This window comes from Labrus mixtus, chromosome 2 (genome assembly GCF_963584025.1).
Source record: "Labrus mixtus chromosome 2, fLabMix1.1, whole genome shotgun sequence".
NCBI classification, from domain to species: Eukaryota; Metazoa; Chordata; class Actinopteri; order Labriformes; family Labridae; genus Labrus; species Labrus mixtus.
The window spans coordinates 17007532-17033277 of NC_083613.1; the positions used below are offsets into that span (position 1 = coordinate 17007532).

A 25746-nucleotide genomic window follows, 5' to 3' on the forward strand; every position below is an offset into this window, starting at 1 on the left:
TCTGAGTCAGCTGTGTGTGTGTGTGTGAATACATGGTAAAGTATTGTAATCACATAGTAGAGTTAAATGGTTTTAATACAGTTTAAACTCGAAGTTAAGGGGTGTGAACGGTATGAGTATTTCCAAATATGTTAAAATAAACAGAGAAGTCACACTGTTCTTTGCGGGATACCTAGAGCTTCAAAATGCATAAACAAATAGTTGAGGATTCCAACTGTGTTCTGTCCTTAAGTGTCATAACAGAGTGTTCAGGGCAATGCCAACGAAAGTTAGAAAGGGGACTGCTCATACTGCAGCAGACTAGTGGCTAGTTTGCAATTTCCCTCTGTTGATGATAGTAGTGTTGATGTTTGTTTGAGCTGTGTGTGCATTTATGATCTTGATGTTGGCCTTAACTCCATCTGTACTCCGTTTGAATGGATGATCCTCACCACCATCATTGCAAACTGCATCGTCTTGGCTTTGGAGCAGCATCTTCCAGATGGAGACAAGACGCCTCTGTCTGAAAGACTGGTAACCACACACACACGCACACGCACACACACACACACACACACACACACACACACACACACACACACACACACATACACACAAACAAATACACACACCAACAAGTCTTTCCAAACATGCACACAAAAAAATGCAATGACAAAAATATTCATAAATGGGGTGCTATCACACATTTATAAATACAATATATAGTCAAACAGGCAAATGAGGATGATTTATCTTGAAAAACCTGCAAATGATGTATCATATCTCCCCCCCCCTCCTCTTTTTCCCACCCTGCAGGAGGACACAGAGCCCTACTTCATAGCCATCTTCTGTTTCGAGTCAGGGATAAAGATCCTTGCTCTGGGTTTTGCGTTACATAAGGGCTCCTACCTCAGGAATGGCTGGAACGTCATGGACTTTGTGGTAGTACTCACAGGGTGAGTCCACAGGAAAACCTTTTTCCCTTACGTTTGTGGGTTTACTGATTTATTTTTGTTATTCAGTTTGACATTTTATTTTTGTGTCTATGTGTTACCGTTGTCCTTCTACATTGCTACTTTCTATGTGACACAAACACAGCAGAAGGTTTGCAACCAGGTGTCTCCTAAAGATTTTAAGTGATGGAGGATCTCATGTTTCTGTGGACATTTCTGGCTTCATGTTTTTGCTAAAGAAAACTTTTATCAAGTTATTTATGTGCATTTAAGCCCCCTGTGTTAAAGGATTACTTATACATTCATTCAACGTTGCAACCTAACAAACCTGCAAGACCAACGCTGGTATGTCTGCTTGATATAGCATGGGCAGTGTGTGTGCGCGCATCTGTCAGAACATTAAGATGCAAAGTTTAAAGCTAAGTTTCTAGCAGGATTAGACAATTTAATTGTAAAACGGACTACTGAGAATCAATTTTTGATGAAAGTATGAATGATGCCCCTATGGTATGGTGGGAAAATGACCCCTTTCAGCTAGTTGCCAATTGTTCTTCTGGTTTGGTATGTCCTTTTCCTATTACATCACATATAAAACAAACAAGTGAGCAAGCTGCAGGCTAGTTGTATGTTGAACGATTTAAACATGGACTAGCCAATCCATGTGGCTACCTATCTAGTTTTCTTCCTGGCTCTCGTCTACACGTTCATGCTGTTTGACTTTGGGGTTAAAGCCCGGCATGGGAACTGTGGAGCGTGCACATAATGTCTAGGCCATGCTTGGGTCTGATTGAGCTGAATGCATGCAAGAGTAAATCTAAAGTAAATCGACTCCCATCCACATTATCTAGGTGTTCTATGTGACTAGGTGTACTGTCTGACATCATTTCAGAAAGATTTCATATAGATCTAAAGACTCCATTGACTAAAACAGTCATTTTAACTTTAACATGTGAGTTTTGGGTGTACAGATTTAAAAATACATGGATTAGCCTTTAATTGTATTTTCAGGTATTAAAATTTGACAGAAATATTTATCTTTCTTTTAAAGAGCTGTACAGATTTCAAATTTTTCCCCTTCTTCCCAGATTTCAAAAATAGTGCACTTGATGCCTTGTTTTACTAAACAAGTGTAAATCAGGTTAGAAAATAAACTATAATGCAAGACAAACAAAGTCACCTTCAGTAAAGGCATTGAGATTGATCTTTTACTTTTCTTTCCATTTTTCCTCATATGCTTTGGCCTTTATACGTTTATTGTCACCTAGGTAAGATTTGGTGGTAAGCGTAAGGTTGATTGTGTATTCTAAGCATGCTCCATAGTGAGAGAGGGGGGATGGGCAGAGATGGTAACAAGACATAGTGTTTGCCAATGGGGAATACATATACATGGAAAACATACGTGCACATACACACACCCACTCACTCAACACACCCACACTCACACACATATGCGGAAACACACACACACACACACACACACACACACACACACACACACACACACACACACACACACACACACACACACACACACACACACACACACACACACACACACACACACAGAGAGAGCCATTAAATTACTTTAAATCCTTTAGATTCTGAAAGTGTTTTATTTTCGATATTGTTGCTTTAAAGCTTGAAGATAACAGATCTTTTTTTACAATTAATCCTCTGAATGTGTATACTCTGTAAGTGTATACATATAGAGTAGCATGACTCCTCCTCCTCTCTCCTGAACTCAAACACACTCACACAGACACAGCAGACTCACAGCAGAGGTCTGTTTTGACAAGGTGTATGTGTGTGATCAGGACCACTCCCCTCCTCAGCCGCCCCCTTCCTTTAATGAGGACACACACACACACACACACACACACACACACACACTCACACACACACACACTCACATACAGAGGCTGGATCAGAGCAGCGCTGCAGGGAGCAGCAACCAGGGCAAAGTGAAATGTCACTTCTGCAAGAGACAGGAAGCCGGTCTGTTATATGGCGAGAGCAGAGAGGTAGAATCCCTATGTTTCTCTCTACATTACATCTCTTTCTCTACCTCTTTCTTTTGTTTTGTCTTTGTCTCAAAATATTGTTTTTAACTCATCTCTTATGAGAAAATCACAGATTTTGCCCCCCTATTTCGTTCCTAACAAAGCTTAAAATCTGTTTTAGGCTTTGTTTCTATTGGGGCAGGAAATTAATTCTTCTTCCTGTTTTACACAAACATCTTTGCTAGATGCTAACTCTTGCAAAAATGAAGTTTAACAACACTGTGAGGCCTTGGGTTTAGTAGATATAATCATATCCTTGACTAAACCAGAGCAAAATAGCAAATTATTCTCAATAAAATACAAGTGCTTATGTCAGCTATTTACCACGGACCGTTAAAACATCACAACGGTCACTCTTTAATCTAACCTTTCAAACCAGTGATAGTCCGGACATTGTCTGGTTGTCTGTGAGTTTTTGCCCATAAATGTGGCAGCTGCTGCCAAGTGCGTGCTGCCAAGTGCGTGCTCATTGGTGGATTAGTGCTGAGTCTCTGTAAATAAAAATTATGGAGAGCGCAGATTAGACCTGCTCTAAAGGTGTAATGAGATTACTTTCTTATTATTTGGCACTCTGTAAATAAACTGGATTGTCTGTCAAGATTATCCTCAGCCTTAGATCGAAGAGGATTCGCACCGAAGAATATGAACTTCAAAATAAAGCGCTAATGTTGCATATAGAGCCCATCATAATTCCAAACCGGACAATTCACTTATTAAGGACTGGGCTATTATTGGGCGGGTATTGTATCGTTCAACCAAGGTATTAGGATATGACTTTTTAGCTGGAACAAGGACCTTTATATCATAACCAGTAATTAAACTAAAAAGAGATAAAAGATGGTAAAAAGATAAAGGATAAAATAAGTTTATTTGCCAATTAGTTCCCACAAAATAAGGTTAAAAACAAACAAAAGCCCCCAGCAACATTGAGGGCCACGAACACGTTGCATCTTTGTGAGTCCCAGATTGCATTAGTTTTCAAAAATAAATCCAAATATTATTTCCAATTGTTACTACTCCGCCTTTTTTTCTGTTAAGAAAGTGTCAATAAAACTCCCTGCATGTACCAATGCCATTCATCAAATCATTTTTTATATTTTTATGTTATAATTTGTGTCATTGTTGTGCTTCTGTGTCGCTGATTTTCAGGCTGCAGGAGTTCTGTGTTTGAGGTAGATTATGAATATCGTAGAGCACCCGATGAATTTATAGCTATATACTCTACATATATGAGTCACACTAATATTTTCTCCCAGGAATATCAAGGATTGAAAAACATTAGATAGATAGAGCGATAGATGAAGAGATATGGTTGCACAGATAAATGTCAAAGAGAGCTCCGTGAGCAAGCAGCAGATTGGAGCTGTACTACTGCAGCCATAGGAGGAAAAGGAGGAGGTGGAAGAAGAGAAGGACACGTGACCATGTCTCTCTGTTCCCCTGGGCTGTGGATAACAGGACAGAGAGAGAGAGAGAGAGAATCCAGGATGGGTTCGGCTGTTAAAGAAGGCATGACAGGGATTGAGAGGAGGAAGACCACAGGAAGAAGGGTGGAGTGATTGGTGGGGTTGGGGGTGTTGAGGTGAGAGTGATGTATATGTGAGAGTGAAAGAGAGAGACGGGAGGGAGGTTTGGAGAAATGGAGAGGAAGAAGGGAAGATGGAGACTGAAAAAGGAGGGAGGAGAAAGAGAGAGAGGAAACACAGAAATGAGCATGCTCGGAGAGAGAATCCTGCATGTGTGTGTGTGTGTGTGTGTGTGTGTGAGTGAGAGAGAGAGAGAGAGAGAGAGCGCTGCAGTAACCTGCTTTTTCCCTGCTCCCTATGATCAATCACTCAGCACAGCCCATATAACACACGCTCTGCTCCTACCTCATACTGCATACGAACTCATACTAACACACTTATGCTGTAACATAGCACACACACACACACACACACACACACACACACACACACACACACACACACACACATAATTAGTATGCATGGCCTATATTGCTGATTACAGTCATATTTCAAATGTTCATTTATATTCATATAAAACATTTTAAATTGAGTGCGAGGTCCTGGTATGAACACATGCTGCAAGAAGCTAGCATATGTTTACCATGTTTCCTCACTGTGTTTGCATAAGAGAGTGATCTTTTATTCCTATCTTTGTGAGGACCACTTTTTGAAATAGAGCATTGTTTCCCAAACTGGGCTCTGCAATGACAGCAACGTATAACTTTTTTTTTCCCGTGTGGTTAATGAGGCCACTCAGCTTTTCATTGCAACAAGTAGGGCAGCTGTGGCTCAGTGGTAGAGTCAGTTGCCACTCTACCAAAAGGTTGCAACAACATGTCCGGTGTATCCTTGGGCAAGACATTTTAAATTGCTCCCGCTGCTTCGTCGGCGGCGTATGAATGTGAATGAAATGGATTAGTTAATACTGATGGTCACTTTACATAGTAGCCTCTAGCATCAGTGTGTGAATGGGTGAGAATGTGTAGGTGTGACCTGTGGTGTAAAAGCGCTTTGAGTAGTCAAAAGACGTCGAGTCCATTTACCATTTACCAGATTGCAGGGGATCCAAGGAAAGAAGGTGGGGAACCACTGACATGGAGGGAAGAATTGTTGACAAACTTCTCCAAAGGATAATTACAGACCTGGGTTTAGTCTCTATCTCTTTTGAATATCAGAAAAACTATTTTTTTTACTATCAATCAATCAATCAATCAATTTCTATTTGCATAGCGTCAACTCATAACAAGTGTTATCTCGAGACACTTTACAAGAAGCAGGTAAAATACCTTAGTCTTTGTCTGTTAACATTACAAAAGAGCAGGTAAAAAGACCTTACTCATTCTTATGTTACAAAAAGCAGGTAAAAGACCTTACTTATTGTTATGTTACAAAGATCCGGCCTATCCATCATGAGCACTTTAGCAAAGCAGCAAAAGTTAGGCAGAAATCTTCGGCTGGATCACTGGCTTATGACGAAACAGCTAGAATTCTAGAATACTAGAATTCATGAATGTTTAGAAATCCCTTTCCATACAGACACTCAGACACTTACAGTAGGTATGTTTTCACAGTGTGCAATAAAAGCTGCATCTTGAACTTCAAGAAGGCACTTATTCATTTCAATTAACCAAAGCATAAACAAATGTTGTAAATGGAAGAAGGAAAAACCAAAGGCACACCTCTTTATGCTGATGGATTTTTCATGGTGCAATGCTAAATGCAAATAAAATGCATGTAAAAACCATGATGAGTATCCCTTCCGGTAAATATAATAGGTTACAAAACATAGAATATACAACATTTGGGTGGTTTGGTTGCCCATTCCGAGCTCAAATTGAAACAATGTCAGACACAATAAAATAGAAGAAAATGTCTCAAATATCTTTTTCTAGTACTACTATTGTCAGCAACTGGGAGCAATGTCAACTTTCCCACCATCATCAAATCTATTAATGCAATTGATGTGCTCCATGTTACATGGACATAATAGTCGCAGAGTTGTTTCCATTTAGTTTTGTAGGTTTCCACTTTGACTTCTGAAATGGAGCTGATCTGTTGCCAGCTATTTTGATGGTCCTGTTTGGAGCTGTAAAGTGGCAATGACACATTGTGCGATGTGGATAATTGCAGCCTTGTTTTTCTCATCTTGTCTTCACAACATTCTTAAATTGCTGTCCCTGCTGCTGTGTTGACCCTGTCATAGCCCCTTAAGTCTCTCTCTACAGCCCCTACCATTCATGTGCATACTGTATCTTTATCCATGTGGCATTGAAAAGACACCAGCTAGCCATCATGCAAACTAATGGTTGAACACAAAGTTTGGACCTGCTCTCCTGCATGATACTTCTGTATTTGGTTGACCTACAGTATTTATCTCTCAGATTTCCGTTGTTGTCTTCATACTTTGTCCATTGCTGCATCAGATTATCAAAACAGTGAGTTGGAGGACAATGTCTCGAAACGAAGCCAGACATGTACCCAAGGTGTCATATTTTACCAAGCGTTGTTAAACTTTAGATTTGGAATTGAGAGCAGGCTGGATCACCTCAAAACTTGAAGGGCTTCAAGAAAGTCTTTATTTTGATTGTTTTGTCCAACATGCAAAAAAGCAGCCTCTCGGAGCAGCTAACAAAGGCTTCAGACTTTTAGCTAAGTTTGATTATTAGTGTGAATAGCGTCAGTCTCTCCCTTTCTCGTCCTTTTTCTTTCCTCTTGCGGTCTCTGGGAGCGTGTGCGTGCCTGTGCAGTGCGAGTCGTGACTGAGAAGTCTTCTGCTACTGGGTCGTGAAGTGTGCGTGCACGTGTCCTGACTTCATTCTTGGCAAACATACTGGAGAGAGAGGGGGAGATACTTGATGAGGATAAGAATAAATGAGAGGGAGAGGACACACACACACACACACACACACACACACACACACACACACATACAGAGTGACTAGTGTATTTAGTATTCAGGGATGACAGTTCATTGATTTTGAGTGCCGTGCTGTGACGTCACACAGCAATCTAATCGTTTACGGTAGACTCTGGGCCAGGCAGTCAATGAGAGGACACCATAGACGTCCCTACGACTCTTTTAATGGATGTTCACGGAGACAGTGTTCCAAAATAAGCCTTCCTCATTTTACATGTACAAAATATTTATTTTTAAACTGCAAAAAGTATTCTGTAATGTATATTTCACAGGACGAGTGTTACTGTAGAATGCACATATGTAGTGTGTAGGAAACAATAAGAAAAGAAAACTTTATGTAGTCCAGAGGACTCTGTTTGGAGCATGGACTGTATAAAGCATGGCCATTGTCTATGTGAGGTCACCCATTGGCTTCTGAAGAGCAGTTTTGAAGCCAAGCAAATGATGGCAGTCGCCATATTGGAAATGCTGCCTCAGGTTAACTGTCTATCAACTTAGTGACAGGCAAAGGACTGCAATGAGGAGGGTCTTAAACCTCCTGGCAAACAGTTACACATGGAGTCAGATCAGCCAGGCTAAAAAATCTTAAAGTCAAAACGGATGAAAATTCAACCCCCATAAAGTCTGTGCCGATGCAGACAATTAACTAATCAGACAAATCATTGTTCTACCAGGCTGAAAACAAGTTAAGGAATCTTAACAGAGGTTTTTATTGGACTTCTTGGGCTTTTGGAGCAAGCCTCAGGAGGACACTCAAGGCGGCTTTGTTTTTTCAGCACCGGATGCTGCTTGGTTTAGACGTATTTGCTTAATTCTCAGAAGTGAATGTGGCAAAAGGGCCTCGAAGGGATCTGCCATGCATTCAACCTTTACAGGCTATTTTGATAATGTCATTGCGCTCAATAAGGTTTTAATGAAGTTAAGGTATACTTTAGTTAGATGGATATGACACTGCAAAAACTAAACAAGTGATGTCTAGCTGAGGGCACATGGATGGACAGAAACAGGCGTACTGCCATCAAACTGTACATCTCACTCTGTTCAGGGTATAAACATGCCGAAGACTGAAACTGTCTTTAATATCCCTTCAAGGAGAGAAGGAACAAACTGTGCAGGTGAGACAGAGAAAAACCCTAAGGGCCAAGAAAAACATTTTGCCTCCTGTCGGGTAAAAAAAGATGTCATACTGAGTCACTCGTGTTTCTGGCAAAGGTTCCAAATGACACCAGAATCCAACACAAGGGGAAACAGGGACCTCTGACTCACTTTGGGGACAAACTGCGGCTGAATTTGCGTCACAAGCCAGACTCACAAGATGAAACAGGTCTTCATAGATATTTATCGAGGTACTTCGTCCAAGACTTTTAGGGTTAAAAGTACTTCACTGTGCATGAATCATCAGCTAACTTTAGTTTGAATCAGGTCTCTATTCAACACTCATTCAAAATTAATACAAAATTGGTATACAGGTGTTATAGTAAGTACAGTACCCCTGTGAGATAATACGAGCACTGAGCGAGTAAATGAAGTCCAGCAGGGAGAGAAAAATGAGGTCACAAAGAGAGTGAGAGGGAGAGCGAGAAGGAGAGTACCTGGCTAAAAATTGTCCCTTTGCCATCACTTCCATTATCATTATTGCTCTGCAGTCATTTACAGGCTCATCACTCTCCTATATGTTCTCCTATACCCTCAAACTCTGTGCCCTGCAGCCTGTCAGCTGCTCTGCTCTAACATAAGGGGTGTAACGTTGCAGCTTTGTAATGTTTGATCATGCTCAATGAGCTGTTCTGATATACCAAAGTATTGGTCAAGGTGGAGGTGAAGATCATGAGAATGTGAAGAGGGCTATTATATATACAGTGTGACGTCAAGCTCACAAAGTGGTCGTTTATGAAAGGAATAAAAGTGGAGAACATGTTTTAGTATTCACCCATTTCATAGTTTAGTTTGTGTTCAGTTAAGTCAAGTTTAGGTGAGGTGTAGGGAGATGGCCGATAGTTAGTGATACAGACTGCAGGCATGCGTGGGCTGCTGGTATCCTCTGATTACCAGAAGTCCTTAAATACTTTTTTAACCAAGTCCCACTTGTAGTTCTGAGATCATAGACATGGCCCCACAGTTTCCACACATGCTGACTGATATCTCCTGTGGCTAATACACTTACTATTGACAAGTACCTCGTACAACCCCTCCTCAAAAAATATGAACTTTAGTTTAAAACAGATGGGAAACATACGCTGCCCTGTATGAGACAAACTGTGACGATGCTTCGGTACATATCCATAGAATTGTTGAAAACGTACAAATTGCACCAGGTTCTTTAAAACAACCTAAGTGGAAGTGTGTAATGCTGATGGATGGGTCGAATTGTACTAAAAACACTGTTTATTTCTGTTTTCCCACTAACAGTCAAAGTCTCTTTAAACATTTATCCCTAAAGTTAACAAGTAGGTTTTAAAACACAACTCGCAAACTTTTCTCTGACACTACAAGTAATTTCTTTATCTCAATCTAAACTTAACTTACCACTGAAACTTTAAGAAACTTGTAAAAATTACAGTCAAAATAGCATATTTTGACAAGAACTTCTGAGTGCTTGTCCAGTGATAGTTATGTGGGGGAAAAAAGGGCACAGCACCAGATTGTTTACCAGCATCTAAATACACCTCAAGCACTTAGAAAAGTGCTTCTATTGGTACAACATGGTATGTTTATTGATAAACTATTTTAACAGCGATGAAGTTCAAACATATCATTGTTGAAAAAATAAATCAAGGGCTCTTTTCACTTATGAATCTAAAGAGTGTATTTATATTTCAGTGACATTTAGATGATGGATAATTGGCTACATATGAAGATTATTATCATACTCAAGAGGCTTTGTTTTCCTGCCAGTGGCTGCTCATCAACTGGACATTTAAATAACAAATTTGAATAGGTAACATAAGATAAGATTAAGATAAGATATACTTTATTCATCCCAGCAGGGAAATGTAGGTGTTCCAGCAGCCAGCATACATACAAACACACAACACAACACATATATACATACATATCCCACCCATACAAAAAAAACATGAGCCCACAATACAGTTTGATATATGATATATGCAGCTCAGGCTAAAGTTTAAAAGTTTAAATGTCTTCTGTCCTTACTTAAACGGGAGTCGTTATAAAGTGCAATTGCAGTAGGTAAAAAAGTATTTTTAAATCTGTCCTTTTTGCAGCTTAGCTGCCGTAGCCTCCCATTAAAAACACTCTTTTGTTCACACACGAGATTGTGTAAGGGATGCATGTTATTGTCCATAATGTTCAACATGTCCCTTTACACAAATATTTTTTGCTGAAAGCCTGCTTCTGTATGTGGCGCTTTGTGAACACCCACACACCCTTGTGAACAGAAATAGAGCCACAGACACAAACACACACCTACAGACACAAACACACACCTACAGACACACTGTGTGAGTGCAGCACAGTGCTAATGCATCTGTTGTGCTGAAGTGTTCTTTAGCAAGACATCTTAACTCCGCTAACATCGCTGGTCTACAGTACCTGAGTCTGACCTCTGGCAGGGAAGACAGAAAAGTCAAACCATGAAAAGGTTTCCTTCTTAAAAGGGAGAATGATGGCCACATGCTGAATGTAACAGAACTAAACATTAAAATTCTCTGCTACTCTGTTTTGGTCTGCATAACCTCACCAAATGTTTGTTTTTTTTTGTAGTAAGGGCGGTGAAATAATAATATCAGACTTTTCACACCATACCTAAATTACAACTAGATATTGGTTATGTTAGCTGCTCTTTAGCGAATGTTTTTGGTAGAGATGCACCTATTGTAAAATCTCTGGCCAACTCTTATTTCATGGTCTGACAAGCCAATTCCTATTTTGGCTGATTCCGATATTCTTTCTTAAAGGAACAAAAATTGAAAGTAAAAAAAAATACAAAATGTTTATTAATTTCATAATAAAGCAGTGACTATTTATTAAAGTTTATTTAAAAAGAAGAACTTCAAAACAGCACCAAGTAGCATGAGCATCTCTCATCCTCATGTAAAGCTAAACCAGTTCAGCTGTATTCTCCCAGACTCCTGAAGGAATTATCAATGACCCATCACATAACTAATTTGTGACTGTCTCATTAGGCTAGCAGACATGCAGACTCCTACCTGCCTGCCTCTGACTGTGCCACTGCCTCGGGGAACAGAATAGTATTTGAAAATGCAAAGAGTTTGAATCTTGTTTATGTGTTTATTATCAATGTGCATTTGTCTACCCTGCAAAGTGATACGTCTCAGGTCAAACTTTTAAATCAGACATTCACGCTGAGGTGTTGTCATTCAAGTGCCCCACTGTGACCTAATACTATTTAGGATATATTAATTAAATAATAGCAAAGGAAAAGCAAACTCTTGTGCTTCAGCCCCTCTACGGGTGTAGGTCGGTGCTCTCAGAAAAGGACCTTAGAAGTTCAAAATATAATCCAATGAACTCCAGGGTTTGACTCTGAGGAAGTCTCAGTGCGCATTGAGATGTTGCACCTTAATAAATTACTATTAGATGATTTCCGTTGCTCCAGTATTTTTCTTGGATTCTGCCTGTGTGAAGGAGTCCATTGGATTAGTTACATAATATCTTAATATTCTAGCGAACTGTACTCAAGCAGAGATATAAAGAGAGAGTGAGCACACACAATGCATGGACAACAAGGATGTTGAACAAAACCTGTAGAGGTACTATCGGGCAAGTAAGATGTCCGTTTATCCTCCAGTAGGTCAACACTTTTTTCCCCTCATCTGATTGGCACCACACCTCCACTCTGCCAATATATAGAGTTTGTATTTTTGTCACTGAGTGCATGGCAGGAAAAGTGCGGCTCATGTTTGTAAATCTGACATTGGCACAGTCTGAGAAATATTTTAGAGGAGCCATTCTAAAAATATAGACTGAAAAATAAAAATAAATCACAGGCCTCACAAATGAGGTCAAACACAATAAACAAAATAATTGAATAACTTAGAATTATTAAAATACAAAATACTGTGGAATATGCAGCCCATAATAAGTGCATAGACATACAAGAAAAATAAAACAATTTACACTCAAACATCAAATTATATGACATGTTGCATGCTTGGAAATACACTTAGAGAGGAAAAACATGCACAAGAAGGACACAAAGTCCATGCGTTTTGTCCTCGTGGGGTCCATGATTCATGCTGGCAGGAGACAGGGGACAGGTGGGACAATGAGCTTGCCCACTCAGAGGGAGAGAGAGAGAACGATAGAGAACGATCTAGGTGCATGGAAAAACTGGGGGAGAATTAAAGAGATGGGAGAGAATGACGTGTGAGAACAGGAAAGGAAAAAGATGAGTGTCCTTATAATTAATAGATCTGGATAGAGAACAGGGCGCAGCATACCTGACAAAATGTACCTTATAATTGTGTTACTGGATTCAAGTTTGACATTAATATGGAAAATCTAGCTTTCTATTACTGCTACTGAGCAACGCAGCTGTTGATGGAGTTGGAACAGTTTGGGGGAAAACATTTAAAGGAGTAAACATCCTCAATAATGTTTTATCTGAATAACCCTGTGAAAGCAGAGGTGTGGTTCGATAATGCCCTTACTTTTCCTAAAGGTGATTTAACGACACAAGGGCTGTTGCAAAATACAGAGGGAGGAGGAGAACATTTTAAAGTGATTGGAAATACAAAATGTACAATTAATAGAGCCTTTGTTCTTTTTGAAACAGAAAGCTAAGCATTCGCTCTTTTGTATCATCAAATTGTACACGTGGAGATGACACCATTATACTGAGTCATACGCAATGTAACATGATGAAAAGGCATAGGAAGCAGGGGCAGCCACCATATGCTGAGACTAAGCGTCCTGATCTGCCACCTCGGCACTCCCTCCACCTGATCATACATGAAGCTCAATTATAATAAGGAGGACAAAGATAAGAGGGGAGAGAGAAAGGCATGAAGGAGAAATAAGGTAGTCTGGTTTGGGGTGGAGGTATAGAGAGAGATAGTCCATCAGCTGAGTGTTAGCACTCTGCTGAGATCAGCAATTATGTGTTCGCGAGAAAATGAAGGGGGGGGGGGGATGAGGATTGAGAATGTGGTCAGAATGAGAGTGCTTCTGCCAATGAAAGCTTCAGCAATCGGGAGACGGAAAGGGAACTAAAAACAGAGGAATGAAAGGAGAGACAAAAGGAGATGTTTGGATGGAAAGAAAACGGTGTCTTTGATGATATAAGCTTGTTTAAGGATTCCTGAAGCCTAGGTTGATGGAGTAAAAAAAACATAGCACAGATTTCCTTTCCTGACAATCCCTCTTTACCAAGAAAATGGACTCTCCCAATAAGCAAAAGTGTTGTACCAGCTTGGTAGCAGGGGTCGGGGCGAGTAGTGACATAACAGTCGTAAAATGCTGCTTAATGCCCCGTGTAGAGAAAAGAGCATGGCTGATGTGAGAGGTTTGGAGAGCAGAATGATTATTTAAGTCTTACCATGATTCTACCATAGAAAGGTTTACTACCCTTACTATGTCCATGCTGCTCTGCACACATTTGTACATAACAGACAAACATGTAGACGTACAGTACAGTACAATGCTGTAATATATCCAGAAAGGCAAGAGAGCCCACCAAATTAACAGTTTTTGGCTTTTTCCCTGAAAAGTGCTGAATGGAAATGAGGGGAAGTAATTCATGACCCTGACATACCATTTGGCTATTAAAGAAAACAAATCTTAAGGAACTGCCTGAGCATAGTTACCTGTCAATGACAGACAGCCAATGCCTGAAGTAAATCCTGACAAGATGACCCTGAAATATTAAAAGAAGTCTTGCAGGGTCATCTTTTGTAACTTTATGCCGGTCGAGGTTATCTCCATCAAGCTCCTGCAGTAAAAATAAACCCCAAAAAAAGAATAACTTTCTCTTGTGTTTGCATTGGTTAGACCTCCTGTCAACATAAGCTAGGCTAGAATTATGACCTCACCACAGCAGGGCACTTTATGTACCAGAGCTAGAAGCTGCTGTCTTAACACTGTCCTTCACGCAAGTGTCTAAATGTGTACTATGAACCCTTTTGCTGCCTCCTGTTTACAATTGTTGAAAGATCACCAATTGATTGCTGGTGGAACACTTATCAGGATGCAACACTAAATAAATGTTACATCTTTAAGCATTAATCAGGTCATAAAGACATTAACTTGAATAGCAGTTATCAGTTAATTCTGTTGATAATTAACTGAAGTTGACGTTAATGTTAACTTATTGCTATTATCAAAAAACAACAAAAACATCAGCTTTTTTCACTGCTAATAGATTTGAGTTCATAAGAGGCCATGATGACTTGGAAAACTCAAAACTAAACAGGCTTTAAACTGTCACTGAATTGTTTTTAGATGTTGACATTTATTTAAAAATAATTTGATTCAAGGCTGGCAAAAGAGAACTTGTGATATACATTTATTTATTTCCCAAACCCTTTACTGGCAGAAACCCCTTCAAAACCAGTTAATATTAGTGAGTCCAATTTCCTTAAGTTATCAACATGCATGATACCATTTGATTATTCCTTTCCCTATGTTCGATTATTGTACAAATTCCTTTACTGTGCACCAGCGTGTCACGCAGGAACACTGTCAGTCACGTCTGTGATTGCGTGTGTGTGTGTGTGTGTGTGTGTGTGTGTGTGTGTGTGTGTGTGTGTGTGTGTGTGTGTGTGTGTGTGTGTGTGTGTGTGTGTGTGTGTGTGTGTGTGTGTGTGTGTGTGCGTGTGTGTGTGTGTGTGTGTGTGTGTGTGTGTGTGTGTGTACATGTGCAAGGAGGATGAGGGCTCAGTGGGAGCCGCTGAGGGGACAGGAGCACACACTGTGATGACACATGGCACTCCCACTCTATTTCCACACAAAACACTCCTAATCCATGCGCATATACGCACACACACACACACACACACACACACACACACACACACACATGAACAGCTCATGTCAGTGTCTGGAACTCATCCCAGTCTTTGCATGATGTGAGTCTGTTACTATTTTAGAGAAAGAAGCCACACTGTGATGGCATGTATTACATATAAACACACTCATAAATATGGGTAACATATTTTGATTTAACTCTATCAATACCTTATTTATAAAAATATGCAAAGATTTAGTTTAGTTAAGGAAAGTTCTGGTATGGGTAAGAAACACACTTGAATTAGCAGCCTATCAGAAAAAAGACTGTTTTGTCCCTAAACCTAATTAAACTCAAACGTTAATGGTGTCACATTGAATAACAGATACTTTCCATTAGTTTTCATGTCTGTACTTGCGAAAGTGTATTATCGTTGGTATAAGGACTTCAACATTTCTTTATAAGAGCAACTACACCAGTGATCAGACAGGTTGAAAAAGTGATTTCTCAGCCTCCATAAGATTTAAAATTGTATTGATATGGGCAATTTTTTATCATCAACCTAAGACTGTCAATGAAATAGTGTTTGGATGTTTGATGTAACAGTGATGGTAGTGTCAAAAGTATTTTGTTTTTGTAGTCTGACTATTTACCAATCACGCTTGAGAAGGATTCTGTTCTAATCAGAAAAGAGTTTCCATTTTGCAGCAAGAGAGGTGGAACACATTGGCTGGAATATAATCCCTGAACCCACTGACTATTGTCCGACAGCACTAATACTTTGTTATTTACATCTATGAACAACTATCTGCATATATGGGAATACAACGAGCCAATCATAAAAGGGACGTATTGCATCTCTTCATTGCTAGTTTAACTGTAAACGAGATCATGAGATTAAAACAAGATTTCTCAGCATATCTTCTTAACTACACTGGTAGCATTGAAAATATAAGATGTTGCCCCAACAAATTTCCCTTAAATCTGACTTTAAAACCCCCCACAAAATATTTTCTTGTTTACAGCATCTAAATACCTTCATTTGTAACTGTTGTATTGTGGTTCATATCATCTTGCTACATTACTGCCAATAAACAGCCCCTATTTTGCAACTACATATATTACATTTTCATTATACAATGGGGTATATAATCCTTATTGTTACCCAGCTACTGTTGCTTTTTGGCAACAGTTGTCCTGAGCTGGCATCATATAGCACTGCACTCCATTTTATACAACCTGAGTCTTATTTTTGTAGTTTTGCCCATCAGGCAGATTGTTCCAAATCCTCTGAGGCCTGATGAATAAAGTAAACTTATTTTAGTCTTCAATCTGAACCTCTGTAAAAACAATTCAGAAATGCAGAAATACTGATGGCCCTTCAGGGGATGAGCAAACCTTGAAATCATCAAAACACACAAGTAACCAGAATAGATCATTCTTAATAGAATGCACAAATACTAACTAATGTATCTGATCTCCGTGTGTCTGTGTGAGGTGAAGTGTCTTTGAACATGTTGTAAAACACAACAATTAATGATGCATATGTATCCCTATTTGTGTTCGCTAAATAATGCAAATCTATTTGATTTGTCTGTGAGTGTGTGTGCACTATTTTTGGTGCAAGTTTATTCATGCTTGTTTACGGTAAAATACTGCACTTTCATTTGTTTGTTGTGTATGTGCACAATATTTTTTGATGTGAGTGTATTCATGTTTGTATGCAGTAAAATGATGTCTCATTTTAATTGTGTGTGCGTGTGTGCATGTGTGCATTTTTGTGTGTGTGTACTGTATGTCTGCACCATGGACAGGAGCTGGTGTAAGAGGAGGGTTTGAGGGGGTAGGTGAGGATAATGTGTATGTGTGGGGGAAGGGCTTAGTTGGTTGTGGGGGGCGGGGGGGTTTGCGGGGGTTAAAAATCAATCGTTAGGAGACACACTTCCCTTTACTTCCCTACTGCTGCAGCAGTGCTAAGATTCCATCAATGAGTGAGGGCTGTGTTGCCTTGGTAACGCTTGCTTATGAATGAGAGCGGGTCGGTAACCGTGGAGACTCGGCGAAGAGAGGAAATGCCGGTTGTCATGGCGACTGCATGGACTGGGGAGAGACTGGGCCAAGGGAAGGTGCGGAGTGGCCCGCTTGGTTTTCATGAGCAGGGCAATCAATCATCAACTTCATTGTCATCGTTATTATCATCATGTGTAGGTTTCCTTATGAAGAGACAGAGATGACAGAACAACATAAACCGCAGTCTTCATCGACATCATACTTTTTCAATTTCTTAGTTTCAGGTTTTAAAATTTGTCTCTATTAATATTTTAAGATTTACAGTTTAGTTTCATATATTACCTTTACATTTTGAGTGATTTGGAGATTTAATGAGAATACTGGGGGCTCTTTTTATAAACATTTGAGTCTATATTTAAAACACAAAGTCTTACTAGGCCAAATTGTTTAAATATAATCATATCTCATTCAAGCTAGATGAATTGGACCAATCATGAAAAGTAACTAGATCCAATCAGGTGATCCAATCGTGGTTTAAAGTCTGGATAAAGTCTCCAGTTTACTTTGTGTTGTTTAAAACTTGTGATTGTCGTGCTCCCAGCAGAGGGCTTCATTAGAAGAACAACATTTTATATAACTTTTAAATGAGTCAAACAAAACAATTTAATATATTTTCCATGCTAACAGCTACATATCTGGAGGGACAAAGACACGTCTAACATTAGGGTTGTGGGGAAAAAAAAGAAAAGGTTTTGTCCCTTTTAAAACCATTCCAACAACCGGGCCCAGAAGAGTTCTAAAGCCCACAGCTGTGATATTGGAAAAAATATTAAAGTAAGCCGCGAACTAATGAATCACAACATCATTACAATACCTACATTTTTCATAATGTCTTAAATAGTACCTATTCAAACTTCACAAGGTCGTGCCTTATCTCTTTAAGTAGTCTTTTTTGTTTTGTTCAGTCAAGTTTTCATTCAAATCCAATGCTATGAATAAATTATTATCATTGCCATCTTTTTAGTTTGTGAGATGCCAAATTATTAAGACTTCATATAATAGTCTGAGAATGGAGTGTTGATAAATATCACTTGACAAAATGTGAAGTGTTTTTCTTTCAGTTCACAAATCAATGTTCTATTCATATCCCTTTTCATATAATTATTACCACAGTGTTAAGTTACACATGGTATAAGCGCTAGATAAGGGTACTTAAGTGTCTTGTCTATTCATTTAGTGTATTAAGAAACCTTGTTGTGCTTTACCTTTAATTCTTAGTTATTATTTTATCAGGAAAATGCACAACATAGTGCTAGAGCTGTAATGTGACTAAGGAAAAGTGAATACCCTGTTTGGATAATGTAACTGTGTGTGTCTCTCTGTTCATATGCACTCTGCAGGTTTGATTGTTAGGTGTTTCCCTATAGTGCAAGCCTCTGTCATCACTATCTAAACACCTCCTCCCTCAGCTGATAAAGCTATCTCTCTTTCTCTCTCTTTCTCCCTAGAGGCTCTCTGTCAGTCTGCCCTCTCTCTCTCTCTCTCTCTCTCCCCCCCTCTCTCTCTCCCTCGCTCCCCCCTCTCTCTCTGTTGCTCTCTCTCTCGCAGTTGAATCTAACACTTTTGACACACAGGACTATCACTCTCTTTCAATCTGCTCGCTCTCTGTCACTTGAGGGATTTTCCGTCTTCTCCCAGTTTGTATGTCTTAAGGGAAATCTAGACTGATAGTGTAATAAGCAGAAACCTCCCTTATGTGTTTGTAAAATTTCAGTCATTTAAAGAAATAGTTTTGTATGTTTTTCTCATACAGTCTGACTTGAGCCATCGTTAATGACAAAGAAAAGAAAGAAGGAAAATCATTGGAAGCGATTTAAGAGAAGGATTAGTATCTAATCTTCAAATATAAGGGAAAAACTCTGAGATAAGTACACAGGACTTTACACACCTGGACTAGTTTAACATTCTCTTACTACATTAGGGTCACATATTATGCAACATACACTTTACTATCTTTTTCTAACACTAGTATGTGTCCCTAGCCTGTCCACAAACCTGCCAATTATGAGAAAAGTCCATCCTCTCCATATACTATCTGCTGCACTTTTCAGAAAATGTGTGCTCAAACAGGCTGTTTGGAGATTTTCCCTTTGTGACATCACAAAGGGTAATAGTCCCTCTCCCAGGTGGGTGACACACCCATAGGTGTTTGTTGAGCCCTCTCTCACTGTAAACAATCCAGCATGTTGCTCGAAAGCTCAAGCCAGCCAAGCCCTTCCAGAGGGGCGTGGTCAGACGCAGCTCATTTGCATCAAGAGCCAAAGCCCACAAAAACAGCCTGTTCTGAGCAAGTGTGAAACAAAGGCGTTTATAAGTATGATCAAATACAGGATCAGAGTGGATTTTTGGCAAGAAACTTCAAAGACATGTTTTGAGCACCTCTGGGAAGTATTTAAACTTTTTGAAAAGGAGTATAATATGTGACCTTTAAAATGACTCCCAACTTGACAGATATTGATGTTGGAGAGTACCAGTGCATAGCACAGAATATCTATCAACCCGAGTTTGGGCACCAAACTAAGTGGGTAGGTTTTATTCATTGGACTTTTTGAGCAAATAACCATATATGTTAACTTAAGCAAATTAAATAAATCTCTAACTTCTATTGAAGGAAACAATCATATAAGAGGAATGCTAACATCAACAAAGCTTAATAAGTTGTTAAGAAATCCCCAGTATTCTAGTTTTTTAATTATATCATCATTTTTTTTTCGAACATTAACATGTCTGCCATAAAGTTTTTCTTTATATTGAAGTGGCATCATTACCTTTAAGAGACAGCATTTCTAGGTTTGCTATAGAAGTGGATTAATACACATTTTGTCACTTTTTACACCTAAAACCATTTTTTAAACCTGATGATTTTTACAACACACAGTTTAACTGTAACTGTACCTTTCAAACAATTTGTTTGTAAAAGCATAAGCTTTGATTAACACTTTAATTTTGTCATTAATTGAAAACTGGTTGGTATCCAAATACTCTTTTTAGATATATGAACAAGTTGTGATTGAATTGAATCAGATTTATAAAATTGAATGATAATAGTCTGAATACTAGTGCCATTTCATTTCCTCTTTTAATCTCTCTTCTGACACTAATTCCTTTTCGTGATTACTCAGTTCAATGTCCCTCTCTTTCAATTAAACTCTTAACTATTCCTCCTTTTACACTCTCGTTGTTTCCTTAATCCGAACAGCCTTCCATGCCCCTCCTTCTCCATTCTATCCCTCCATTTATACTGCTCCCTCTACTGGCCGCCTCTGTGTACTGTGGTTCAGGTTCAGCCGTTGCCAGGGGTGACTGCATCCTGGAGGTTTGGGTTGTCTGGCAGAAACTGCTGGTTTCTGTCTCGCATGGTTGAATACTGAAGCTCTGCATTCACCCTGAAAAAAGGAGCAGTACAATCTGAAAGAAATACATCTAGAGGGAAAAAAGAGAGCGTATGAATTACAGAAAGACAGAAAAAGTGACACTTCAGCTTTTTTTGCATTGTCCATCAATTCATGTGTGCATATGCCTAACTCTTTGACAGTTTACATGTTTCTGATGCTTAGGGATAGTCAATCTTTCGGCTGAATAATATGATCAGAACATTTATAAAAATTAAAAAAGATTTCATGTGACGTTGGCTTAAATTGAAGGGGAAATGCAGTAAATATGTATGTAAACATCAATGTGGGCATATCTGTTATTGTGACATACCAAGGGACTTCAGAAAATAAAATCAAAAGTCACATACAGATTATGATATTTGCCATTATTCACACAGAGACCTTGTCAGATCTCTGCTGGACCTGAGGCAGATTGAGACCCGTTCTGCTGAGGTCCAGTGTTTTGTAGCGCTGCATCATGGTCTTAAGCCGGGGCAGTTAAAAAGCCATTGAGGTAATGAGGAGCTTGGCTGCCTGTATAGTGTCTGCTAATAAATGACCTCTTACTGGAATTAGCAACCAACTTGGAGAGGGTCGAGGCGGAAGGGTGAAAACGAGGGATTATAGAAAAGAGAGAAAGTTTAGGTTCAGTTTAGCCTCACTCACTTTTCTGTTTCCCCACTTGCAATTTTTCCAAGTCTTATGGATCTCTGTCTATTGTTGATTTTCTCAGTTTTTGCAGAATTAATCGATATCAGGAACTATACTGTCACATCAGGCGTACTCGATTTAAGGAGCAGTATTTATTTTTGTTTATTTTTTAGAGGAATGGTGGGGGGGAAGTGTATACGCCCCTGATCAGCCCCTCAGAGATAGATAGGGGGGGACTGTGGCCAAGTGTACCGTTAGAGCTGGTGAGGCAGAAATGCAATATGTGTGTCTAGTGCTCACACGCTGTGCCTCTTGCGCTTCAACAGTGCCTAAATGCAATGTGAATTCACACACTGGGACGCCAATAATACGGCATCACTGTTGCAATGTTTGAGTACAAGGGCGTCACGGCTGCAGAACTTTGTTACGGTTCAGTTCTGGAACCACAATCTCTCATAACTTTCTCAAACTCAACAGCAACAAAACTGAAGTTCTCCTTGTTGGCTCCAAATCCGTTCTGACATTTTTTTCAATAACAATCAACAACTCCACAGTCCCTCCCCCCCGCCCCCAAGTAAAGAGCTTTGGTGTCATCCTCAACAGCACTCTATTCTTTGAAGCTCACATCAATAATATCACTCGGTCAGCATATTTCCACCTGCGCAACATCAACCGTCTCCACCCGTCTCTCACACCTAACAGCACCGCCATCCTTGTCAATGCCCTGGTGACCTCCCTTATCACAACTCTGTCCTCTCTCTGGTCTACCTCTCAAGCTTCTCCATAAACTCCAACTGGTCCAGAACTCAGCTGCCCAAATGATCACTAGAACCCATCAATCCTGTCCTTCAACAACTCCACTGGCTCCCAGTCAATCTCGCATTGACTATAAGATTCTCCTTCTCACTTTCAAGACAAACATCACGTTGAAGTCTGAGTAGTAGAGACAAATCATTTTCTTCAGTTTACTGATTCTAACTGAGAACATTTGGCTGCAACTAAAGTAAAGAAAAAAAAACTTCTGGCAAACCAAGGGCAGCTTTAAAAGAGTAGAAATAATAAAGCCTGCAGAAAATATACATTTTATTTTTATCATCAAAGGCTGTTTAATCTTTAATGGTGTCTGAGTTGAGGTCAGTTCCTCCCCTCTCTCTCTTTCTCTCTCTCCTCCTCCTCAGAGCATCCCCTCTCTTTACGCCCCCACACTCTCCCCACACCCTCCTGTTGGACAGGCCTGTCTTCCGCCCCCGTACAAAACAGAGCATGGAATTTTCCAGCCTGTCTGTGGCTGGCTTTACACCAGGGCTTCACACACTCTATAAGAGAATCAAGGACACGATTCAGTTCTTCCTCTTGAAATTGTCCATTTAACAACAGTTAAAGGCTATACACTGCTTTTTTAGCATTTAAAAATGTCCATTTGAACCCTTTAGGGGGTTGTATTTTCTCATCTGTAAATCTTGTGAACCACTTTCTTTCTGCAAAATATTTTAGATTTGAATTCAAATATATTTACAAATGTCAGTAAAAGTGTATGATTTTTTTGAGGTTTTTAGTGCTGCTGTAGTGTGTAACACCGTAATGTTGCAGCCATAAATTGACCAGTCAGAATGTTTTCGATATATTATGATCTGGTCAAAGACAACCAGGAACACTTGTAGTATGAAGATCATCATCAAGAAACACATCATTTACAAAGGTAAATTATTTTTGCGAGGCCACTAGCCGAAACGTGTCAGTCTAATAACATTAATAAAGTTGTTATTTATTCCACTACTAAGTGTTGCTGGAGCTTTTTGACCTCTTCCAGCCCTTCATTCTCCATGTACCTTGGTAATTGGTGAAGTTATGCCAGACATCTCTACTCTGCTTCTACAGATACATGATGATTTGAAAGACACAGCTCAATAAATTCATCTCTTTTTTTTTTCTCCCTTCAGTATCCTGTCGTCACTTGGGTCTCAGTTTGACCTGAAGACACTACGAGCTGTCAGAGTGCTGCGACCACTGAAACTGGTGTCTGGGATTCCCAGTAAGTGCTGGGCTGTGTGTTTCTTCATGTGTGCACAGTACTCTGTTTACCAATAAGTGCAGTCTCTCAGTGCAGTCCCTCTTTGTCCTCTTCTCTTTATTGAAGTCAAAGAAGGAAGGTACACTTTCTCTGCCTTTTTGCAGCACTTATTTTTCATTTGCAGCACATTTCCGTCAATGAATTTGTTGCCTTTGTCGGCCACGACACTTATTAACCATTTTTAAAAGATTTTAAACCTCAGTTGCAACGTTATAGATGTTTTCAGACCATTTGGTGACCAAAGAGAAGTTTTAGTTATCTATTTAAATAATTATAGATGCTTTATAGATGTTTAACAATGTGTTTAACCTTTACATCATTTGGTAATCATTAATACATATTTAATACTATTTAAAGTTGTTATAATGTGTGAAACAATAACCTGTCAATAAATAGCTGACAAAAGTAAGAAGGTAGCAGCTATAATGCATTACATCATTTATACACTAATCATTTTCTATGACACAAACAAAAAACAACAACATGACTTATAAGTCAACATTTTAAATTTTGCCTTTATTGTTTGTATACAGTAAAACAGCTCTTAACTCAGATTATGGTTTATTGATGATGGTAATATAAAGTGTTACCAAAATGAGAGTGTTCTTTGTTAATGCAGACAAAATCTAACATTCAGATGCAATATTGATCCTTTTTTATTAAATGTTCCTTCTCTGATTGTCTTTCTTTGTCCTCCAGGCCTGCAGGTGGTGCTCAAGTCCATCATGAAGGCTATGATCCCTCTGCTGCAGATTGGCCTACTGTTGTTTGTGGCCATCCTCATGTTTGCCATCATCGGCCTTGAGTTCTACATGGGAGAGTTCCACACAACTTGCTACGATGAATTCACACGTGAGGAAACAATGACAGAATTTACTATTGACATGAACCATTTATCCATGTACTAAATCATATACCAGTATTCTATTACTTGATGCCAGTGTCCAAAAGTCAATCTTTCCACGAGAGGAACACAGGTTTGGTTTTCAACATTGTTGGTAGCTTCATCCTATTTAGGTTTAAAATTAACCATTGAGCCACACCTGTTGGACAGGTGTGCAGGTGCCCACACCCCCTCCCCACCGGATTGTTGATGGACGGTTTGCCTCCCCCCACCCCCTTGCTCTCTATCCCTCTTCCTGCATCTTATCCCATCTCTCCCCCTATCCCTTTCCAAGCCCGGCGCAGTCTAGGCCTGTTTCATCATGAGCCGGGGATCCGGCCGAAGATTTCTGCCTTTTAATAAGACAGTTTTTTCTTACCACTGTAACTTTTGCTGCTTTGCTAAAGTGCTCATGATGGATAGGCCGGATCTTTGTAACATAGCAATAAGTAAGGTCTTTTACCTGCTTTTTGTAACATAACAATGAGTAAGGTCTTTTTACCTGCTCTTTTGTAATGTTAACAGACAAAGAGTAAGGTTTACTTTTTGTAAAGTGTCTCGAGATAACACTTGTTATGAGTTGACGCTATACAAATAAAAATTGATTGATTGATTGACTCCTACTGTATGCCAAACGTATATCTGCACGTGTTGTTAAACAAGTCAAAATACTTGCTGTTTCTTACACTATAAATGTTTTGCATAAGAAAAACCGTATTGTTTTCTTTTTGATCCTAGGTTAACTCGGGTGATATAACTTCAATGTACTCTCTCCTCTCTCTCTCTCTCTCTCTCTCTCTCTGAACAGATGACATTGTGGACGAGATACCGTGTGGAATAGCAGAACCTTCTCGGTTGTGTCCGAACGGCACGGTGTGTAGGGGCGGCTGGCTTGGGCCAAACAACGGCATCACCCAGTTCGACAACATCCTGTTCGCCGTGCTCACCGTCTTCCAGTGCATCACCATGGAGGGATGGACAGATATGCTCTACCATGTATGTTATTCTGTCCCTTTAACTCTGTTTGTAATATTGAATAGTTTCCAGTGACAATTGTTTTCTTTCAACTATTACCACCATTGAAAAGGTGAATGATTTTTAAACGAAGACTTGATAAAACAGCCCTTTTGTGGCCTGGTTTCCAAATCTGCTTCTGTTAAAAAGATTAATCACACATTGACACGAAGGGATTTTCAAGATTCATCTCATATTTACAGGGACTACAATTGTTTTATAAGGGATCAGTGCATCACAGTAACCAATGAAAAACATGCATGCAGGCGTAGACCTTGACCCAAGACCCGAGGTTCCACCCCAAAATCCTGATTGGCTATTTGCCTTGTCAGGCCG

At 39.5% G+C, this 25746-nt stretch overlaps 1 protein-coding gene across 1 annotated transcript in view; it reads left to right on the top strand.

The window, feature by feature from the left end:
- The first annotated feature begins 412 nt into the window (after positions 1 to 412).
- Positions 413 to 25746, top strand: part of cacna1ab (calcium channel, voltage-dependent, P/Q type, alpha 1A subunit, b) — a 100029-nt gene continuing 74695 nt past the window's right edge. Inside the window, exons 1-5 of the mRNA XM_061053765.1 lie at positions 413 to 513; positions 796 to 935; positions 23383 to 23474; positions 24213 to 24365; positions 25205 to 25392. Of these exons, the coding sequence (XP_060909748.1) occupies positions 421 to 513; positions 796 to 935; positions 23383 to 23474; positions 24213 to 24365; positions 25205 to 25392 (666 nt within the window). The 5' untranslated portion in view covers positions 413 to 420. The remainder of the gene's footprint in view (positions 514 to 795; positions 936 to 23382; positions 23475 to 24212; positions 24366 to 25204; positions 25393 to 25746) is intronic.